We start from the raw sequence: 21,142 nt of genomic DNA, 5'->3' as shown, positions 1-21,142 counted from the left end.
AAGACTATGTTCTCTTGTGGCCCCCCCTACAGTCATACATTCACTTTTGGTGATATTTACCTCCAACCCCCATTTCTTATACTCCTCTATCAGCTTCCTTGCTATATGTTCAAGGTCGTCGTGATCTTGGGCTAGGACTATCTGGTCGTCCGCAAAAAATAGGGTGTATAGGGTGTCCTCATTTATTAGGGGGATTCCCATTCCTCTACACTTAAGCATCCATTTTTTAGTGCTTGTTGCAGGTATATTTTGAATAGTATAGGAGATATGCAATATCCCTGCTTGAGGGCTTTTGTAATTTTTATGCTGTCTGACAATGAGTCTCGTATTTTTATTCTAGCTGTGGTGTTCTGATATAAGTTCTTAACTGCTTTAAGTAGGTAGCTGCAGGTCTTATAAATTTTAATTTTGCGGTCTGTTTGTCTGAAGGGGTTTGTCCACACTATGTGCCTCAGGAATCCTGACATGTCTGTCGTTCTATTTATTTGGCTTCGCAGATCTTTATCTGATTTCGTTTAGATACCTATTCCTAGGTACCTAAACTGTAATACTTGCTCAATAATTTTGTTTTTGTTCCCACGCTTCCTTCCGTTATTCGTAATTTGTTCCTCGAGTTTTCCTTTCAAAATATTAGTAGTATCATAGTTGTATTGAGGAAAGTTATGCCTCTGTAGTTTTCGGGTGTAGTTTTTTGTTCTTTATTAAAAATAAGAATTGTGACGCTTTTGTGCCATTCTTGCTGAGTTTCTGACGTTTCGAGAATCTTGTTAAACAACAATTTTAGATATTTTACTAGCTCGGGACCACCATACTTCAGGAGTTCATTTGTAATATTGTCTGTTCCTGGCGTTTTCGGTTCTTCAGTTTCTTCATTGTTCCTGGCTGTTCTGCAGATGCTTAAAGTTTTCCGTCTACTGTTCGCTATAGAGAGACAGAAAGTATATTTTACTGTAGGACACCTTCTTCAAATTAAATGATTAAATTTGAACTATTGATTAAAATCAATAGCGGTTTGATATGTGACACTCTAGTCCTACTACAAAATAAAGTTCGTACTAAGATAATACTGATTTTTATTTTTTAGTTAATAGCTATAAAAGTTATAGTTTCTTTTTCAGATTTCATTGTTTGATTTGCATGAACTAATGACTGATTTGCACTGTAATTTTCAGACATTTTGAGCCAAACCAAGGACTAAGCGCCATACACCTAACTGCATTCAGCGGCTGTATTGCGGGTACCCAGTTTCTAATAGCTCAAGGAAGCGACGTTAATGCCATCCACAAATTCTACAGCCCACTTCACTGTGCAGTTTTTGGAGATAATGCTGAGACCGCTATAGTCTTGTTGCATCATGGGGCTCAAATACAAACAGTGACCAAAAGTCCAATTTATGCAAACGAGAGTGCGCTGCACTGTGCTGTAAGAGTGAATTCTATTGAGTGTGTGAGGCTCTTAACTGCAGAAGGTAAGCGTTAAAAGTCGAGTTAATATCCTGATAGCATTCGTAATAGCAACAAAATTCATATTGAGACGAAATATTAAAAAATAGAAAGACATGTTCACTAATTTCTAATTTCAATGAATTTCGATAGCTACCTATGAGTAAAAAAACATGGCACTCAAAGTTTTTCTTAAAAACTATAATTTTCATAAACGCAAAACAAAATTGAGAAACGCAGCAAGAAAAAAAAGGCTAGAAAACGTACCCGGCTCGAGGCTACCAGTTTTTGACGTCACTGCTTTGATCGATCGATGGCGTCCGTACGATCGTGCACTTGCCGCATTGTTTTTACAGACGTTCGCGAAGGTGTATTGTTTATTTTCATTGTTTTGGTGTTTTGAAGAAGTAAAATGAGTTCAAATAAGTGGTGTTTTGTCCCTGGGTGTATTAATACGTCAAAAAATAATCCACAGAAGTTTAAATCGTTACTTTGCGCCCCTTGCTTTTAATTCTTATTTTCTACTTTTAAGTGCATTTAATTTTAAGCTTGTTTTTAAAAAGTTTTTTTGATCAATTTTTTCACTTGTAAATTTTTCGCTTAATATGGGTCCTATAGGGTGTCCAATTTAAAATGGGTACATGGGGATCTTGGAAACCGTTGAAGATACAAAGTCGGTTAAATGGAAGCAAAGTTGCGTATTTGTATGCCCAAAAATAATCTATGTCTATTTTATTTTCTATTCTTTTTATATGTCTATCTTATTTTCTATTTTACAAGGTGAAAAAGAAAAAAATGTACATTTTCGAAAAACCACCATATTTTAGGAGCCATATTATTACCATATAAACAACCACCATATTATTATTGGAGCTAAGCTAATCAAAATTTCAATATATGGGCAAGGCAACATGGCAATTTTAAAAATGATATCAAAAAAAACGACTTATTTCTTGCGCAACCTTCTATGTTGCGCACGGCCGAGGTCAGCTTTTATTTTTCTTATGAGCGCCATATTTAAATTTGGCATTTTAAAAATCCTTATTAAAAATGTTTTCAACCATATATTTCAATATGGCGCCCATAGGAAAAGCAAAAGTGCACTTCGGCCATGCGCAACGTAGTAAGCCTTGACTTTTTTGAACACGATTTTTAAAATTTCCATATTGCCTTACCCCTATGTTAAAATTTTGATGACCTTAGCTCCAATAATAAAGAAAATATGGTGGTGTTTAGAAAATGCACATTTTTCTTTTTCTCCCTGTATTTACGTAACGGTATATGAATATTAAATAAAATAGACCTAGATTATTTTTGGACACACAAAAACGCAACTTTTCTTCTATTTAACTGATCTTGTAACTTTAACGATCTTCAATATCCCCATTATTCCCCATGTAGGTACCTCATTTTAAACTGGAGAACCCTGTATACGTGTGCGAATTTTCAGGTCAATACAATTAAAATTTAAGATTTGGCTCCTTCTCCTTAATACGGCCCTATATCAGATCAACAATACGATAATTTTACATTGTCTTAGCTTCTATATACGCATGCAAATTTTCAGTTTAATATGATAATTAAAATTTAAAATTTGGCCCCCTCCTCCTAAATACGGGCCTGTGACAGTTCAAAAACTCCATAATTTTGTATTGTCAAAAACCAAGTGTTGTTTGTTATCGCTTTCAAGTAAACCCGTCCTTCACCTCACTAAAAGTAGCTTTGTTTTTAAACTAGTTATAAACTTCAAATATTAATCACAATAAACCACATTTAATATACAAACTACATCCGAGCATAACGCGATATGTCGTATTCTAGCTTGTTCTGTTAGAAATTCCACAGCGTGCAGCGTGCAGCGTGCAGACAGCACCGTTTACTCCCGCGGAAATACCGATCGAAGCAGTGACGTCAGGACGCGTTTAGCGGATTCAAACGATTACGATAATTTCGCACGGATTTTTAAGGCATAAGCCTTTTACGGAATGTTATGAAACTTTGCATACTGAGTTTTAATGTCATAATGAATGATTTTATGAGAAGTAGGCACGTTTTAATTTTTTTGTGAACATTTCTATTATAATTACACATTCTTATGCATTATGATCTTGGTGCACTGGTGCATATTATGCATTTGGAAGAAGTCGTAATTTGTTCCTAGCCTGGCTTAAGTTTGGGGATAATCTCCAGTCACTAACTTTAGTTTGATAAACTGAAGGTTTCAATGTAAACTGATGATTAATAGATTGGGTGATTTTCAATCGTGGATCACCCCTATAACTTTTTTATTTTTTCAGATAACAAAACGATATTTGATATTTTAGTATATGCATAAATCAGGATTGATTGACGTATTCAATTATTTTCGGTCACTTTCTATTTCACAGAAACTAACTACAAACTTTGATTTTCTAATGGTATACTCGGTAATTTTTACGTTATTTGAGAAAATTGCATTCTGAATAGTTTGCAGAATGACACATCATATGTCAACTTTTAACATTTTCAAGTAAAAAAAGTATTTTCAATTTCAATCTAGAGTGCCATGGCTGTGTCAAAACCACTAATTTTAATCAAGGAACCTTAGAAAAATAGGTTTGATCGTATAATGTTTTTCGTGTCTTTTCCTGGCCGGCTAAAATATGATCAATATTTTTAATCATAACTGAATTTTTTAAAATCAAACGAGAGTGGCTCGTTAGCATATTTCGGAAATGCATTTTTTAAGAATAATGTTATACCACATACATTTAAAAATCAAAAGTTAATGTAGTAATTTCCGGTGAAACAGGAAGTGACCGAAAGTAATTAAAAACGTCAATCAATCCTGATTTATGTCCTACACTAACACACCAAATTTCGTTTATCTGAAAATTTAAGAAAGTGATAGGTGTGAGACGCTTTTCAAAAATACCTTTATACCTATTTTAATTGTTATTATGATTTGTTTATTGAAAAGGAGCTGATTTAGGACAAGTGGAATTAACTGGCATGTCTCCAGTTCACTTAGCGGCCGAGATGGGTCATGCCGAATGTCTAGCTATAATGATAAAGACCCCTGGGGTGAATGTAAATGCAAAAACCAAAGTAAATAATTACAGCCCTTTGCATTTAGCAGCTGAAGCTGGAGCTATCGGTTGTATAGAAGTATTGTTGGAATCAAATGCGGACATTAATATATTAAATGATAGGTGAGTGATGATATACAGTTTTTTAGACAATATTCCGTGAATTCTGATCCTAAACTTTTAATTTTTTACTCCCTTAAATTTTCAGCCTTCGTGAAAATATTCTATTGCTAAAGGTTTTCTCAAAGGCCAATTGCAAAGAAATGCATGCTAGAAAATCTTGCCCTTTTTTATTTTAAAGCTCCTCAATATTCACTTCGTAGCTTTAAGTATTATTAATACTACTTTTATAAACTGGTATTTTATTATTAGGTCATCACTAGTATTTTATTAGAAATATTTTTTAATGTGTTTTGACTTAGGAATTTTTTTAATAAAAACCTTTATATGCATAATTATTGTAGAAATGAGACCCCTCTTCACTTGGCTGTGAAGGCACAAAACACTGATTCTGTAAGGATACTTTTAAGTGGATGGGCAGATCCTAACTTGACCGATTGCAACAAAATGACTCCTCTACATTTAGCCGCCAGTAAGCAAAACTGCGAAATTATTGACCTACTAATACGGTAATTTATATACACTGTATGTCTTTAAGTATACATATTATCTGACAAACGGTGCTGAAGGAACAAAAGGAATGCAGATAAAAGAACAGATATTGCCAAGTTAAAAAATTACAAGCAAAATTGGTCCTATTACCTATAAATTTAGTATACTTTAAGATCATTCCAGCATGCATTATTTTATATATCATAAGTACCTGTTTTAACGTACCTTTTGTTGTTAGATGCCTTCATTCTGCCTTTTATCCTTAAAAGGTAAATATTTCCTAAAGGTGTCCATTTCAAGTAAACACCGCCGAGAAAGTAATCATGGCATCCTGGATTCAACCAACCTGATTAGTGGAGATTCTCATACATTTCGTTGCCATGATTGTTTTCCTATTGGCTAGTGCTACATTCAATTTTATGCTTCTCCCTGCAAATAGTGGAAATAGTAGTACTGAAATAGTGGCGGTGTTATTGTATTTTAAATTTATTTCAGCATATTGGTAATTAGTACACGCTTTCTAACAAATATTACTTCAGGGTCGCTTTTACGAAACGGTCGATTATTAGGTAAAATATAGGAGGTACCGCAAAAAGTTAAATACAAAAGTTATAGAATTTTTAAATATCTATTAGCGATCTATTAATAAATTTAAGTATACAGGATCGACCCTGTATACATAACTCTATTACTCGCCAATAGACATTTAAAAACCCTATAATTTTTGTATTTAACTTTTTGCGGTACCTTGTATAATTTACCTAATAATAATCGACCGTTTCCATACATAATAGCGACCCTGTATATAGCGACCCTGTTATTAGTACATCGCTAAATATATGTAGTAGATACATTAAGTAAATGTAGTAGATGCAAAATGTAGTTGATACTGGAAAATAATATAGAAAATTTCTGATATATTTTCATAAAACAACGCACGATATATGAATCAATAAATCAGCCAGTTTTTTAGAAAACTGTATTCCCTTTACCGTTACCTCGTTGTTTCAGATCCGTTAGTCAGACTGTAAGCTCATTTTATGAGATTTTTACTGTTTTGACAGATTGAGGTTATATTTTTCGACAACTACTAAACCATACTAAAGGCGTTACCTATGAAATCAAAATGACAGAAAATTCTCATTAATCTTAATATAGACTTCTAAAAGTTAACATAATCATTGTCTAGTCACATGTGAACTAATTGTTAGTCTGGTCATTTTTTGAATGGTCTTGGTTTTTGCACAAAATGCAAGACCAAGGCCAAAACCGACCAGTGCAAGACCAAGCATGCAAGACTCTTGCGGTCTTTTTTTCACGTTTTTATGATATAAAAAATGGTTTATTTGTTTAAATAGTGTTGTTTCGACTTTTGCATAAACTTTTAAAGGAATAAATTAGAATATATTATATATATTTTTCAATATACAGGGTGAGTCTTAAAGAAGTGCAAATATTTTCAGGGCTAGTATGTTTTCAGCGCAAAAAAATATTTTTTGCTTAAATTCTTTTCTAGGTTTTATTTCTTGTAAATTTAATTTACAACCTATGTTGCCATATTATCAAGAAATTATGGGTTTTAACTAAAAACAAAAAAAAATCTAAAAATCTTTTTAAGCATTAAAATTTAAATTAAACAACTTAAAGATTGTGAGTTATTGTCCTTCTACCCTCCTTCAAAGGTTTGCGTTGATAAAATCTAAAAACTTTTTCAAAAAATTCCAAATTTTCAAAATTCTTTTTTCGCAAAAAAAACTGATAATCGTGTTTCTGGGGTCGAAATATACTAGCCGTAAAAATATTTGCACTTGTATTTAAGACTCACGCTGTATATAATATATTGAAAAATAAAATTTTTCGTCAGACTAATATTCTAATGATTCCTTTCATTAAGGTTTATTTACATTAAATTATTAAAAATAATATTTATTTTAAAAGTTTCTATCTAGAAAATCTAGAAAATGCTTCTGGTAAAAATCCATTAAAAATGTAAGACTTGCAAAAGTCTTGCAGCGACACTAAGACCAAGACTGGACCCTGCAAGACCAAGACTAAGACTACTTATTAACTTGCATTTGCTCATCGCAATGCGCGCACTTGTTATGTTATTTACATCAATGATCAAAATAAATTTTCAGAGGCGGCGCAGATGTAAATATTAAAGGCCAACACGGATATACACCCCTCCACATCGCTGCCATGAACGAATTGACACGCTGCGTCAAACTTTTGATCAACCACAGCGCTGACGTAACTGCCAAATCCGACCGAGGTACCACGGCACTCGGGATAATCCGGAAAAAGACACCCGCAGCATTAGAAACCATCAACTCCAAACTAGACCAATCGATCTCCTTTTCTAACCATTCAGGTTATAGCAAAGAGATCGAAGTCACCTTGGACTTTCGGATGATCTTGCAACACTGTCATCCCAAGGAAATTTGTTTTTTGAACACGTTCGTTGACGAAGGGCAAAAGGAAATACTTCTTCATCCGCTCTGTTCGGCTTTTCTCTATATTAAGTGGAAAAAAATCAGGAAATACTATATAGCTCGAATTCTTTTTGCTTTGGTTTTTGTATTAAGTTTATCTTTGTATGTTTTGACAGCTCTGGCACATAATTGTTATAATCGCGGTAAGAACATGGACGAAGATGACGAGGACAACGTCATCGAGTTGTGCGAGAAGAAGTCTATGCTGGGTGATATGCTGAGAAACAATCCTTTTGTCATTGAGATGCAGTGGTTTGGTTTGGTTGTCATCACTGCCTGCGAGATTTTAAGAAAAGTTTACGGGCTAAGCGGTTGTAAATCGTTTAAACAATATATGCTATACTCTGAGAATATCATTGAATGGTTTGTGATAGTCAGTGTTTTTGTCATTTCGTTCGTCTACACTGGTAGGACCTATACCTGGCAAAATCATGTAGGAGCCTTTGCAGTGCTCTTCGGTTGGACTAACTTGATGCTAATGATTGGACAACTTCCACTCTTTGGTCCATACGTTGCTATGTATACAAGAGTCCAAGGTGAGTTTGCCAAACTGCTTCTAGCTTATTCCTGCATTCTCATAGGTTTCGCCATAAGTTTTTGTGTTATTTTCCCCGACTCCAATACCTTTGCCAATCCATTTATTGGTTTCATAACTGTCATTACTATGATGATCGGAGAACTAAACTTAGAAATTTTGGTCGATGACGATCCTGAAGACCCACCTTTGGTGCTAGAAATCAGCGCCCAAGTTACTTTTGTTCTGTTTTTATTATTCGTTACCATAATCCTTATGAACCTGCTAGTAGGTATCGCGGTAAACGATATAGAAGGCCTGCAGAAAACAGCTGGTTTGTCCAAACTAGTTCGTCAAACCAAACTGATCTCTTACATCGAACTAGCTCTGTTTGACGGTTATCTGACAAGGTATCTGATGAATATCCTTCACTGGAGTTTGGTTTCGAACAAATCTAGCAAGGTGGCGATAAACGTCAAACCTTTGAATCCCAGTGAAAATAGATTACCTAAAGATATTTTGGAGGCAGCGTATGAAATAGCTATGAAAAGAAAAGCGGGAAGCCAAGCTGATGACCAGGAAACAGACGAAGGAAAGGATGAACAGCAAAATTCCACAGAGTTACTTGGCATGTCCCGGAAAATAGATGAAAATACTAAGAAGATTGAAATGTTGATGGGCGATATGCAAGTGGTAAGAGAAATTTTAGAAAGACTTAACAACAGAGAAGTTTTAATGGAAGAGTTACTCGCAACTAGTATTGCGAATATAAATTATGGCGAATTTAAATGAACTAGTTATTATTTTATATGTTTCTATTCTTGTAAAAAATTGTAAATTTGAATATATGTAATTGAATACTATATATAATCGACTTTTATCTAAATGTACTATAGGAAAACCCCGAAATAAGCTTACATATGTCATCCTATTTTTGACAAGGTGTACCCAGGTGTATTTAAGAACCAGGATCTAAGTTAGCAATTAATAAAAATGTGTTGTGGCCTATTTTTTGTTATATAATATACCGTATGATCGAGAAAAAACGGCGTCAGCGATGGCTATGAAATGAAGATCGCTGTCATTTTATATGTAAATTTATATGGAAAATGTCATCGATCGTAATTTCCCAGCCAACTGGACGCCGTTTTTTTTCGATCATACGGTACATACGATTAAGTACTTTAAATGGAAATAATATTGATTAAATTATTGTTTCAAACTGCTTCTAGCTTATTCCTGCATTCTCATAGGTTTCGCCATAAGTTTTTGTGTTATTTTCCCCGACTCCAATACCTTTGCCAATCCATTTATTGGTTTCATAACTGTCATTACTATGATGATCGGAGAACTAAACTTAGAAATTTTGGTCGATGACGATCCTGAAGACCCACCTTTGGTGCTAGAAATCAGCGCCCAAGTTACTTTTGTTCTGTTTTTATTATTCGTTACCATAATTCTTATGAACCTGCTAGTAGGTATTGCGGTAAACGATATAGAAGGCTTGCAGAAAACAGCTGGTTTATCCAAACTAGTTCGTCAAACCAAACTGGTCTCTTACATCGAACTAGCTCTGTTTGACGGTTATCTGACAAGGTATCTGATGAATATCCTTCACTGGAGTTTGGTTTCGAACAAATCTAGCAAGGTGGCGATAAACGTCAAACCTTTGAATCCCAGTGAAAATAGATTACCTAAAGATATTTTGGAGGCAGCGTATTAAATAGCTATGAAAAGAAAAGCGGGAAGCCAAGCTGATGACCAGGAAACAGACGAAGGAAAGGATGAACAGCAAAATTCCACAGAGTTACTTGGCATGTCCCGGAAAATAGATGAAAATACTAAGAAGATTGAAATGTTGATGGGCGATATGCAAGTGGTAAGAGAAATTTTAGAAAGACTTAACAACAGAGAAGTTTTAATGGAAGAGTTACTCGCAACTAGTATTGCGAATATAAATTATGGCGAATTTAAATGAACTAGTTATTATTTTATATATTTCTATTCTTGTAAAAATTGTAAATTTGAATATAATTGAATACTATATGTAATCGACTTTTATCTAAATGTACCCTATAGGAAAAATCCGAACTAAGCTTACATATATCATTCTATTTTTGACAAGGTGTACCCAGGTGTACCTAAAAACCATATACGTATTACTTTTTACAAATATACTCAGGGTTCCCTATTTAACCCCGTGTGCAATTTCTGTGCCGTAAGAAAAAGACAACATAATCCAGCTCCATATTAAAACTGCATAAGTCTATTTCACCCGGATATGGATTGAACTGCGATTGCGCCAAACTCCGATTGATTGTTGTTTTAGTTCTGTTTGTATTACTTTTTATTTGTGCGCGTAAAAGAGTGATTTTGTTTAGTTTATTGTTTCCAACTATTTTTTTATATTTTTCCAACTCCATGATAATGTGTTATAAATAATAAAAATATAAATAAAATTGAAGGTTAGGGGAAATGTCAGTCAACCACTTCCCTTTAAAAACATCGAGCAATGAAAACTTCTTCAGGTGAGGCATGCTCAGTTAAATGAATATCCGGGTGAAATAGACTTATGCAGAATTCTATATTGTTCTTTCACTGTTTGGGCTTCACTTTTTGGAGATTAGGCTGAGTATATTTGTAAAAAGTAATACGTATATGCTAAAAACCAGGATCTAAGTTAGCAATTAATAAAAAATATGTTGTGCCTATTTTCTTCGCAGGGAGTATGTGAAAATCTTTATAAATAAAAAGTTACACGATTGCTGAAAATTGCTATTCACTAAAAGTAAATGGCTGGGTTGTTTAAAATTTTTGAATGAAAAAAAAACAACCTTATCGAATTTTTCTTATTATTTAAACATATTGTAAAAGATACCGATATTCAAAATAAAAAAAAGTTTCAATATCTAAAGTGGTTCTTAAGTTATGGCGTGTTATGTGTTAAAAAGTTGAGTTTTTAAATTATCGGGTTTACTGACGTTTTCTCGTTATAAAAAAAATGGACACCCTAACGATATCCTTATAATTCCATTTCAGATGCTCAGAAACATATCTAATGATTTTATCTAGTTATCTTTTCGAAAAAAAGTCTTTTAAAAATAAGCGGCGGTTTGTACCTCAGGCAACGAATCGTTTTTTTTTTAATTATTTATTAGCTGTAAGATATTTTATACATTCAAATTTAGAAATAAGGATAAAACAACACAAAAGAAATATGTATAAAACTTTATAATTAATTCCACTTCAAATTATGAGCAGTGTATACCATGTTTATAGGACCACTTCATAAGTTGAACAGTTAAATACGTAGTCTATCTGTCAAACACGTCAGAAGAGAGAGAAAGAAAATTTGGTCCTACCCCATCAAAAGAGCCGACGGTTTCTGTCGCTACTCGGCGGCGGCGATCTACTTACTCTGTCCCTTACTACTTACTCTGCGATTTACTTCCACACATGTAAATACCGACCCAAACGTAACAGTTGCTAGCACGGTATAATATACGATTAGGTACTTTAAAGGGAAATAATATTGAATAAATTATTATAATTAGAAATATCATAAAATGAGGAAGATGCATATATTTTTATTTTATTTTTCGCCAGAAACTGTTCAATTTATTAGAATAAATATGTGTAAATGCAAAAAAAAACTTTTTTCTTGAAAGCAGTACCACAATTTTATAAAACGGGCCATTAAAATACTATGGACAACGCAAACGACGCCTCGCGAATTGAAACGATATTCTATTGGTCTGACGTCACCCGCCGTTCTCGTCGACGCGCGATGGCCAGCAGCAGCCAGACGTGTTCCGTTTATGTACGTATTTAGGTGGCGTACTAAGACATTTTTGTTGCTTTTAGCGTTGATTGAAGGAGCTTTTTATGCTTTTTTGTGCAGTTATTATTTGTATGTGTTGTGTGTTCTGAGAATTTTTTAAGTAATGGCAGATTCCGGGTTTGTAAAAGCACAATCAGATAACTTGCCAAAAGTCGATGCTTTTATGTTGGCTGCTTTTATAAATACAAATTCCCAATTTATTGGTGCTGAATTACGAGGAAAAAAACAGAGAGGTATGTAACATTTATTCTTTGTAGTACTGAGGCATATTTAAGTATAAGTAGGTACCTACTGTTACGAACTTTTATATAGTTATAAATATTAATGTTATAAACCTATTTTTCAGATCAGGTAGGGAGACGTATGGAGATAATGCTGTAGGTTATGTAGAAGTGAAAAGAGACAAAAATATTTGTTTAGTACGTGGAAAAGTAACTCCAGAGCATAGCGTGAAAAAGAAAGTTTTTTTTTATATATTGACACCCCCTTACCTTTGTTATTTTTAAAGATTGTTTTTTTTAAAGAAATTATAGGAAATAAATTGTTAATCAGTAATGAAAATATTATACAAGGTGTCCCATAAGCAAACGCCAAAATTAAGTTACTTTTTTAAGTGAAACCGATTCTTCGGAAATTTCTAGATATTCTAGATATATTTCATGTATAATATCCTATACCTATCTTCAAATGTTTACGAAATATTGACAGTTGAAAAGCGAAAAATGCCTACAATTTTCTGGACCACCTTTTTTGAAACACCCTGTATATCTAGAATTAATTTTAAAAGAGAGTATATGAAAAACCATGCAACTTTTTTATTTAATGTTTTCTTCTAAAACTTGCAGTTAAGGCTGTATATGGGTGTCAAAATATAATGAATAACCCTGTGCATTCAAATTTCATATACCTATGTAAGACAATATACATAAATATATGAACTTACATCAAAATGATCTTCACAACAATAAATCGTAAAAATAGAGGATAATTTAACGTTTCTCTTTTCATCTCTTCTCATGGCCTTGGACCATTTTTTTCTGTTTTCGCTCATCCATTACTATTTATAAATATCACTAATTACTAATTATTTATTAACTAACCCAAATAACTAACATTTTGACTCGGATTCAACAGCGTTTAAAAGCAAACTGTGTAAAATAAACACGCGTCTGGCTCTACTCAACTAGAAGAACGGCGGGTGACGTCACAGCGGCAAGGCGCGGTAGAGAGCGTTTGCTCGGCCATTTAAATTAACAATATTTAATTATTTTATATTAGAGGCATTTCTTAACCAATATCAACGATTTTTTTTTGTTCAATTTGTAATTATATGAACTATTTTTTAAAACCATTATTTAAAAACATGCATTTTCCTCATAGATATGTGAGGTATACAGGGTGTCTAAGGTATACAAGTGCTTCATTTGTCCATCAGAGGGCATCAAACTTGGCTTGGAAATGACGATCGATGATGTCATTATATGGGGAATGTCCCCATATAATAATTTTATATATAAAATAGATCGAGAGATAGTAATCTTCATTTCATAGCCATCGCTGACGCCGTTTTTTTTTTCGAACATATTGCATTTACATACTACATTTTTTGTCTCTTGTAAAAAAACGCCACCGTGTATACTTTTTGAGGGAATTTTTTCTGTAGGTAGAATTTTATATTAATATAACAAATGACATTTGACAATAAGTTTTATAAATTTTGTATTAATTAACGTTCGTGTTTACTTTTGATTATGTCCTCTACCGGACAAACGAAGCACTTATTATGCGCGATTAACTTATTTTGATTCAAAAAATACGTAGTTCTATGTCCACTGTATATTGGAACTACCTGTGTATTTTGTAGGTCTGCTTTGGAAAAAAAGATTCAAGTTTTTTTTTTCTCAAAATCTATGCGATGCATGTGGCGTTTTTTACTTTAATACTAGGTGGACCATTTTACGAAAAAAAATCAGTAGTCGGTAGAGGTGGAAAGTATTTCTACTAAAATTTATGTAGGGGTGGGGGTAGTTTTCACCCATCCCGTATTTTTACTTCATTTTTGTTAAAGCACTTAGCAAAACATAGACACCCCAAATCTCATTCAAATCGGAATGACGGTTCTTAAAATATTAAAAAAATGTGTTTATTTTTTTAAAGTTTGATGCCCTCTGACGGACAAATGCAGCACTTTTGTATAGAGGTGAATTGTGTCCAATGAACTTATTTTGTTTCCAAAGATACGTAGTAGTGCTATGTCCGCGGAATATTGGGACACCCTGTATATTATACAAACTTATAAATTTTCTTTAATTAATGTTCGGTACCATTTTCAAATTTTTTCAAAATAATTTGTCTGTTTTTCATGTAGAAATAAGCTTTTATATTATTATTTGCGTATATATTTCTATTTTTTTTTCACAAAATTTACTGATGCAATTAACTAAATTTATGTATATCTAATTTTGTTCAAAATTTTCTCGTTCATATTAATTGCACTATATTTTAAATAAATCAGAGCGAAAAAATAATTTTAATTTTAAATAACCTACCTATATAACTATGTCCAACCAATGTAGGAAGATTATTTCGAGGACACCCCCAAAAATTGACAGATGATACAATTTCCCTGCAAATTAAAATTACCAACACAACTGTCACTGTCAGGGATCTTCCCGTTGGACAGACTCAAGAGAAAGACTATACCAACCATATAATAATATTTTTGAATAGAGAAACTTGTATTCAACTGAAGAGACACAGATTGTCACTGATTGACACAAATAGATTTTTATATATAGCGGCATTTTTACATAAAAAGATCAAATATATTGTGTGGTTTATTTGTTTATATTATTATTTATATTATATTATTATATATTATATTATTGTTTATTTCTAATAAGACATTAGATTATACACGGTCGTCAAAAACCGGCTTTTGGTGCCGATTGTCGTGTGTATGAAGAGTTCAGTACTAAAAGTTGTACTTAACAAAGAGAGAAGAGCAAATCTTTCCTCAAGCTCATTAAATACAGCGCCGGTTTAAGTGGTTATGTAATAAACACTTTTATATTTATTATGTCATATACACAGGCATTTATCTCTCGCCGACTTACAAGATCGCTATAGCTTTACTATATTTTACTTCTTTCTAGACAAATACCGACCAAAGACTCTATCTTGCCACTTAATTTGGTATATTAACAAGATTTTAAATAGTGTTATAACTATTTTAATGTTAATAAATAATGTAATTCTTAACAAAATAATCAAAATTGAAGATCCGTATATGTCCCTACTTACCTTTTTATTTTAAAGGTACATTCAGGCTGAGAGCGTCGAGCGCCGCGTCGCGTTTGCGTCGTGTCCGCATGTCGAAATGGAATCAATTCACTTAACTTAAATTAGACCGTTTAGGCAGACAGCGTCGTGTTTGGCGTTGCGCTAGCGTCCGCTGAGAGTCGGGGGTCGAGTTCAATGGACGGACGCGACGGAAACGCGACGCGACGCTCGACGCTCTCAGCCTGAATGGTAGGTAATTACCGGGTGCGTCTCAAAAGTGGCTCACCCCTATAACTTTTTTATTTTTTCAGTGAAAAAACGAGATTTCGTATGTTAGTATATGACATAAATTAGGATTGATTGACGTATTCGATTGTTTTCGGTCACTTCCTGTTTCACCGGAAATGACTACAACTTTTGATTTTTAAGTGGCACCCTCGGTATTTTTTTACTTTATTCGATAGAAAATAACACTCTGAATACACTGACATATCATACGTCAACTTTTGACATTTTCGCATATGGTTTATTTGAAATTATAACTTGCGGTTCGTTACGAAAATTTGACTTGAATTACCAAGTGTGTGGTATCAAATTATTCGTAAAAAAATCTTTTTCCAAATATGCTCGTTCCATTTGAAAAAAATTGAGATATGATTAAAAACACGATTCACGAACATTATCTAACTGGCCAGGACAAGACACTAAAAGCATTAGAATTAGACGATGAAGTCTATTTTTCCAAGGCTCCTTGATTAAGGATTAGAGTTTTTAACATAGCCATGCAGGGCCGGCGGAAGGAAAATATTGAGACCGGGCGAGTACCCTATCTGGCGCCCCCCCCCCCTCCTTAACAGTTATTATAACTCTCTTTTTCCTTCATTCTATACTTTAACTATACAAACTAAGCATATTTATGCTACTTTAACAACAAATTTTCCCTTAAAGATACTTCAAAATTCTTCTCTTCGTTCAATCATCTTAGTCTGCGATTGTTGTTTTTTCTACACCGGTCTCGACAGTGACTCACTCCTATAATTTTTTTATTTTTTTAGATAAAAAAAACGAGTTTTGGTATGTTAGTATATGACATATATATTAGGTTTGATTGACGTATTCAATGGTTTTTAGTCACTTCCTCTTTGACCGGAAATGCACCCTCGGTATATTTCTACTTTATTCCAAAAGAAAATGACATTCTGACTAAAATGGCATATCATATGTCAACTTTTGACATTTTCGCTTAAAAAATCAGTAGTGCCAGGGCTGTGTTAAAAATAAACAAATTATAGTGGGAGAAACATCTGAGACGCACTCGGTATATAGAGCATAAGAAATAGAATTCCAACGGCAGTCTCGTTCTGGTATAAGGGGTATAAGTGATCTTTGAAAACATAACAGTATTTAATTGCAAAGCAGTTGCATTATTTTTTATTATATTTTATTATTAAGAATTTAAGAAAATGTTCCTTTCTTTTTCACAAACAATTACATATTTAGTGAAGAATCAGTATTATGATCAGACAGTTTTGTCGGCTGCAAAATGAGGATCAGCCAATGTTTGAGATGCATTTCTTTGTGAGAAATTTTTCTTTGTGTGATTCCTCTAATGAGAAAATTTTACGATTTTGCTACCATTTTCAGTGTATTACTACATATTCAATCCGGAACAATCAAAACCCCCAAAAGATTAATATCTTTCCCACTACTATTAATAAATTAATTTAATTAATGAGGCAAACTTATAAGTTTTTTTTTTGATAATAATGATATCGGGATCCTCTTCAGCTTCTTGCGAATGAATATTTGCCGCATATAACTTTAGGGCATATCAGCCATTAATAACAAATAAAGGGTGTGTAGTAGAAAAAGTGCAATTTTGAGCGGTCAGTCTAAAACTGTTAATTTTGCTGGCTCTTGACCCAAAACAGTTTGTTTAGAAATTTACTCGGAAATTTATAAAAACGAGAATTATAGAAAGAAGGATTATTTACAAAAAGTTGCTAGCTTTTGAGTTATAAAAATGCCACGAACAAATCCGATTTATATTTTTTTATTTAATTTTGTTTAATGTTCTTCCACGAAAATGAATTCGCAAATCCCAGTTTCGGATAGAGCACTCAAAAAACATATAGAATAGAAGAAATCAAAACTATCCCAAAGCTTTCAAGCTAAGAATTTTTTTGAGCATAATTTCAGTAAACTATAATAGGATACATCTAGGATACAGTATAGTGTTTATAATGTTTAGTCAGATATTCTTCCCTATGTGGTGTGGTAATAGCTAATGTGTTAATGTGGAAATTGACAGTACCGATTAATTATTGAACTGGATATTCATTACTATTTGTTTAGATTACTGTTTTTAAATATTTTAGTTGCTGTTGTGGCGCCCCTATAGTAACCGGCGCGGCGCCCCGGGGGGCCGCCCGGGTCGCCCTTCCCTTCCGCCGGCCCTGTAGCCATGGCACTCTAGATTGAATTTTAAAATATATTTTTTTATTAAGCGAGAAAGTCAAAAGTTGACATATGATGTGTCATTCTATTTAAAATGTCATTTTCTATCTAATAAAGCAAAAAAATACGGAGGGTGCCATTTAAAAATCAAAAGTTGTAGTCATTTCCGGTGAAACAGGAAGTGACCAAAAACAAATGAATACGTTAATCAATCGTAATTTATGTCATATACTAACATACCAAATCTCGTTTTTTTATCTGAAAAAATAAAAAAGTTATAGGGATGAGCCACTTTTGAGACGCACCCGGTATCCGGTATATTATGTATTTTTATTACATAATCAGAATAAATAAAGTAAGAATAAAATTAGAATATCTTCAAATAGAGCGCGCGTTTTTTTATGCCATTTGGAAATTTGGACATAGTATATGGGAAAAATTGTTTAGGACGTCAATTTTTTCATTTCGAAATATGGTTCATTTTAAAAAATATTAAAAAAAAAACTACTTGAAGTGGATTCGTATGAAAAGTAAATATCTAAAATAATATTTAGAACCGCTTATTATTTAATATGCATTCTTATTTCTTAAATCTCTGTGTGCGTGTGTTAATTATTATTGAGAGACTTTTACTACATATTATCTTGAATTAAATTTTATGACATGCTAAGTTAATTTAACTTATTAACTTAATGAGTAGCAATCTAGTTAAATAGTAAAAAATGCATTTACCTAAACATTATCTGGAATTCACTTTTAATTCACAATATTGTTCAAATATATCTCTTCAATAAATACAAATTATCTTTTGTCTGTACAACAATATAATAATGTTTGGTAAAAAAATTGAAAAACAACCTAAAAACTTTTGAAAAACGTTCAAATTTACGTACTCTCTCAAATTATTACTCTGCGGCAATTTTTTCCCTCATTTGTCGTCTGTGGTTGCGTCAAAAATAAATTAAATAACCTCTCGTTTTTCGTATGTATGAATTTTTAACTAGTTTGTATATGTTTTTAACGGTAAAATCACAGTAAAGTAAAACTGCGGTAAAATGATTTATTCATAAGTAATAGGGTCAGGCTGCCTTTTGTGTTGTAAAATAGCAAACTTTAAAGAGACCAATGTAAGATAACTTATCGTATATAAGTACTTTTTACAAAGTTCAGTAAGTAAACTATTGCTTGAGGTTTATTTAGATATCTTAAAATGAAAATTGTCACAGCTGTAGCCCCAGTAAATATCGCTGTGATAAAATATTGTAAGTATTATTGGTGTCCTACTTTTTTACTCAATTCAACACTAATGTTTCTTAAAATTAATTTGTTAGGGGGTAAACGAGACGAGAAACTAATACTTCCGATTAATGATTCACTAAGTGCTACACTCAGTACTGATGTTGTAAGTGATACTATTTCAATTAAGCTAGATAAACTATAGTTTTAATTTTTAATATTTTAGATGTGTGCTAAAACAACTATCCTTACCAGCCCCGATCTTAAAGAAAACAAATTTTGGCTAAACGGTAAAGAACAATCATTTGATAATGTCCGATTGAAAAATTGTTTAACAGAGAGTAAGTTGAACTATAATAAATATATATTTGCTTTAATTTTAATTATTTTTTTAGTTAAAAAACGATGTAATAGTACACTTCCTTATATAAATTGGAAAATTGCTATTTGTTCTGAAAATAACTTCCCAACAGCAGCAGGTTTAGCTTCTTCTGCAGCTGGGTATGCCTGCTTAGTGTACGCTTTGGCAGCTCTCTACGAAATTGATGGAGAAATCTCTGATATCGCAAGATTGGGTTCAGGAAGTGCTTGTAGAAGTGTATATGGGGGATGGGTCAGGTGGCAAAAAGGTATTTTATCATCTGGTGAAGATTCTATAGCAAGACCTATAGCTTCGGCATCACATTGGCCAGAAATGAGGGTGCTAGTACTGGTTGTGAATGATAACCAAAAGAAATATGGTTCAACCATTGGAATGAACCATTCTGTTGAAACTTCCACTTTAATTCGTTATAGATCTGAAAGTGTTATACCACAAAGAATTGAAGAAATAAATAAAGCTATACTGGAGAGAAACTTTCACAAATTTGCTGAGATTACAATGAAGGATTCTAATCAGTTTCATGCAATTTGCTTGGATACATATCCTCCTTGCATCTATATGAATGATGTGTCTCATGCTATAGTAAATTTAGTTCACCATTATAACACTTATAAAGAAGAGAATAAGGTGACTAGAGATTTCCTTTTCTCTAGACAATTATAATAATGACTTTATTCCAGGTCGCTTATACATTTGATGCAGGACCAAATGCATGTATTTACTTACTAGAATCTGTTTTACAAGAATTTCTAAGTATAGTTAATTATATATTTCCAAAACCAATGGACATTAAGGCTAATGATTACTTTAAGGGCCTCCCTTTAGACCAAACTATAATTAAAAAGGTAAATAAAAGGTAATTAGTTAGAAATTGATAAATTAATTTTTGACTTTCAGGAATTAATGGATGATTTAAACTTAACACAGAACAATGAAGGAGTATTAAAATACCTTATTTGTACTAAAGTAGGGGAAGGTCCTAGATTACTTACTAGTTCCAATGAGCATTTATTACAAGAAAATGGCCTACCAAAATAGTATTTTATTATAGGGTTGTTAAAGGTTATGATTATGAAGATACTTTATACATTTTATAAATAAATTCCTTATTTATTTTTCGGAAATTAATATTTATTACATATTTATCTAATATACATTTAACACTTAAAAAAAGTCTGCTTACTCTTATGAATCTTCATGACTGTTTAATATTCAGAGGACTCTGAAAAATAATACAAAAAAGTGTTAGTTAATTAATAACTCCAATGAAAAAGAAGAGTCATGTTAAAATAAAAAACCACACTATCAAACATTAGATATGGCAAAAGCAATTTCAATGCAATTCTCAAACAATTCAAGAATCTTAACTTACATATTGCTGATTTATTCTTTAGCATCTGTAATCATAGATAACAATATTTAAATCTCTTCTATACACCTAAATTAATATAATTTTTATTTTTTTTACTTACTGATTGGTTTTCCACCTTCCCATTTTGTAATTTTAATATTGCTGTCGTTCCTCTTCAAAGCATCAGCTTTTAGATCTGATTTTAGGGCTTGTCTAAGAAGCCTGGCGGCAATGTTTGAGTAATTGATGTAGCTGTAACAAAAGTTGTTACTTATCACGTCCTAAAGTAATGCGAAGGCTCAATTGTTTAATAGTACTTCTGCTATGTAATACAAGCTCTTATGTAATCATAAATTTAATAAACACCACTAAACTCATCAAGCGAGAATTATAGATTATACGTACTTTAAACCAGCTTGTCTCCAGGCGCTCATTGTGATGAATTAATTATTTAAAAAATAGTTT

The 21,142-nt window shown here is 32.6% G+C and overlaps 4 protein-coding genes across 6 annotated transcripts in view; 3 read left to right on the top strand and 1 right to left on the bottom strand.

Annotated features, from left to right (window-relative positions):
• The window catches only part of LOC115887507, a 40,301-nt gene extending 31,303 nt beyond the window's left edge, over positions 1-8,998 (top strand). The window contains exons 12-15 of the mRNA XM_030906972.1: positions 1,173-1,468; positions 4,402-4,633; positions 4,975-5,139; positions 7,261-8,998. Coding sequence (XP_030762832.1) covers positions 1,173-1,468; positions 4,402-4,633; positions 4,975-5,139; positions 7,261-8,920 — 2,353 coding nt within the window. The 3' untranslated portion in view covers positions 8,921-8,998. The remainder of the gene's footprint in view (positions 1-1,172; positions 1,469-4,401; positions 4,634-4,974; positions 5,140-7,260) is intronic.
• The window catches only part of LOC115887473 (arf-GAP with Rho-GAP domain, ANK repeat and PH domain-containing protein 1), a 275,480-nt gene that overhangs the window by 88,692 nt on the left and 165,646 nt on the right, over positions 1-21,142 (bottom strand). Inside the window, exons 21-22 of one of the 2 annotated variants that reach the window (XR_004051087.1) lie at positions 5,348-5,551; positions 859-921 (exon numbers count right to left, since the gene is read on the bottom strand). The gene's annotated coding sequence lies outside the window, so the exon portion shown is untranslated. Of the gene's footprint in view, positions 1-858; positions 922-5,347; positions 5,552-21,142 lie in introns of those variants that run through there. The other variant, XR_004051086.1, reaches the window with a different exon arrangement.
• Positions 9,288-10,179, top strand: LOC115887481 (transient receptor potential channel pyrexia-like). Its single transcript, XM_030906929.1, has one exon. The coding sequence runs from the start codon at positions 9,465-9,467 to the stop codon at positions 9,849-9,851; it is 387 nt and encodes a 128-aa protein (XP_030762789.1). The 5' UTR covers positions 9,288-9,464; the 3' UTR covers positions 9,852-10,179.
• On the top strand, positions 18,640-20,524 carry LOC115887477 (diphosphomevalonate decarboxylase). 2 transcript variants are annotated; one of them, XM_030906924.1, is made up of 6 exons: positions 18,644-18,970; positions 19,040-19,110; positions 19,171-19,285; positions 19,340-19,953; positions 20,007-20,171; positions 20,224-20,524. In XM_030906924.1, exons 1-6 carry the CDS (start codon positions 18,919-18,921, stop codon positions 20,362-20,364), a joined length of 1,158 nt encoding a protein of 385 aa, XP_030762784.1. In that variant the 5' UTR covers positions 18,644-18,918; the 3' UTR covers positions 20,365-20,524. The 2 variants fall into 2 exon arrangements, with proteins under 2 accessions (XP_030762783.1, XP_030762784.1); XM_030906923.1 differs by having other exon boundaries at positions 18,640-18,970; positions 19,171-19,953.

The sequence above is a fragment of the Sitophilus oryzae genome, unplaced genomic scaffold, assembly GCF_002938485.1.
Source record: "Sitophilus oryzae breed Bouriz unplaced genomic scaffold, Soryzae_2.0 scaffold_576_pilon_pilon, whole genome shotgun sequence".
NCBI lineage: Eukaryota > Metazoa > Arthropoda > Insecta > Coleoptera > Curculionidae > Sitophilus > Sitophilus oryzae.
Note: the sequence above shows the minus strand (reverse complement) of the source record. Positions and strands in the feature narration are given on the sequence as shown.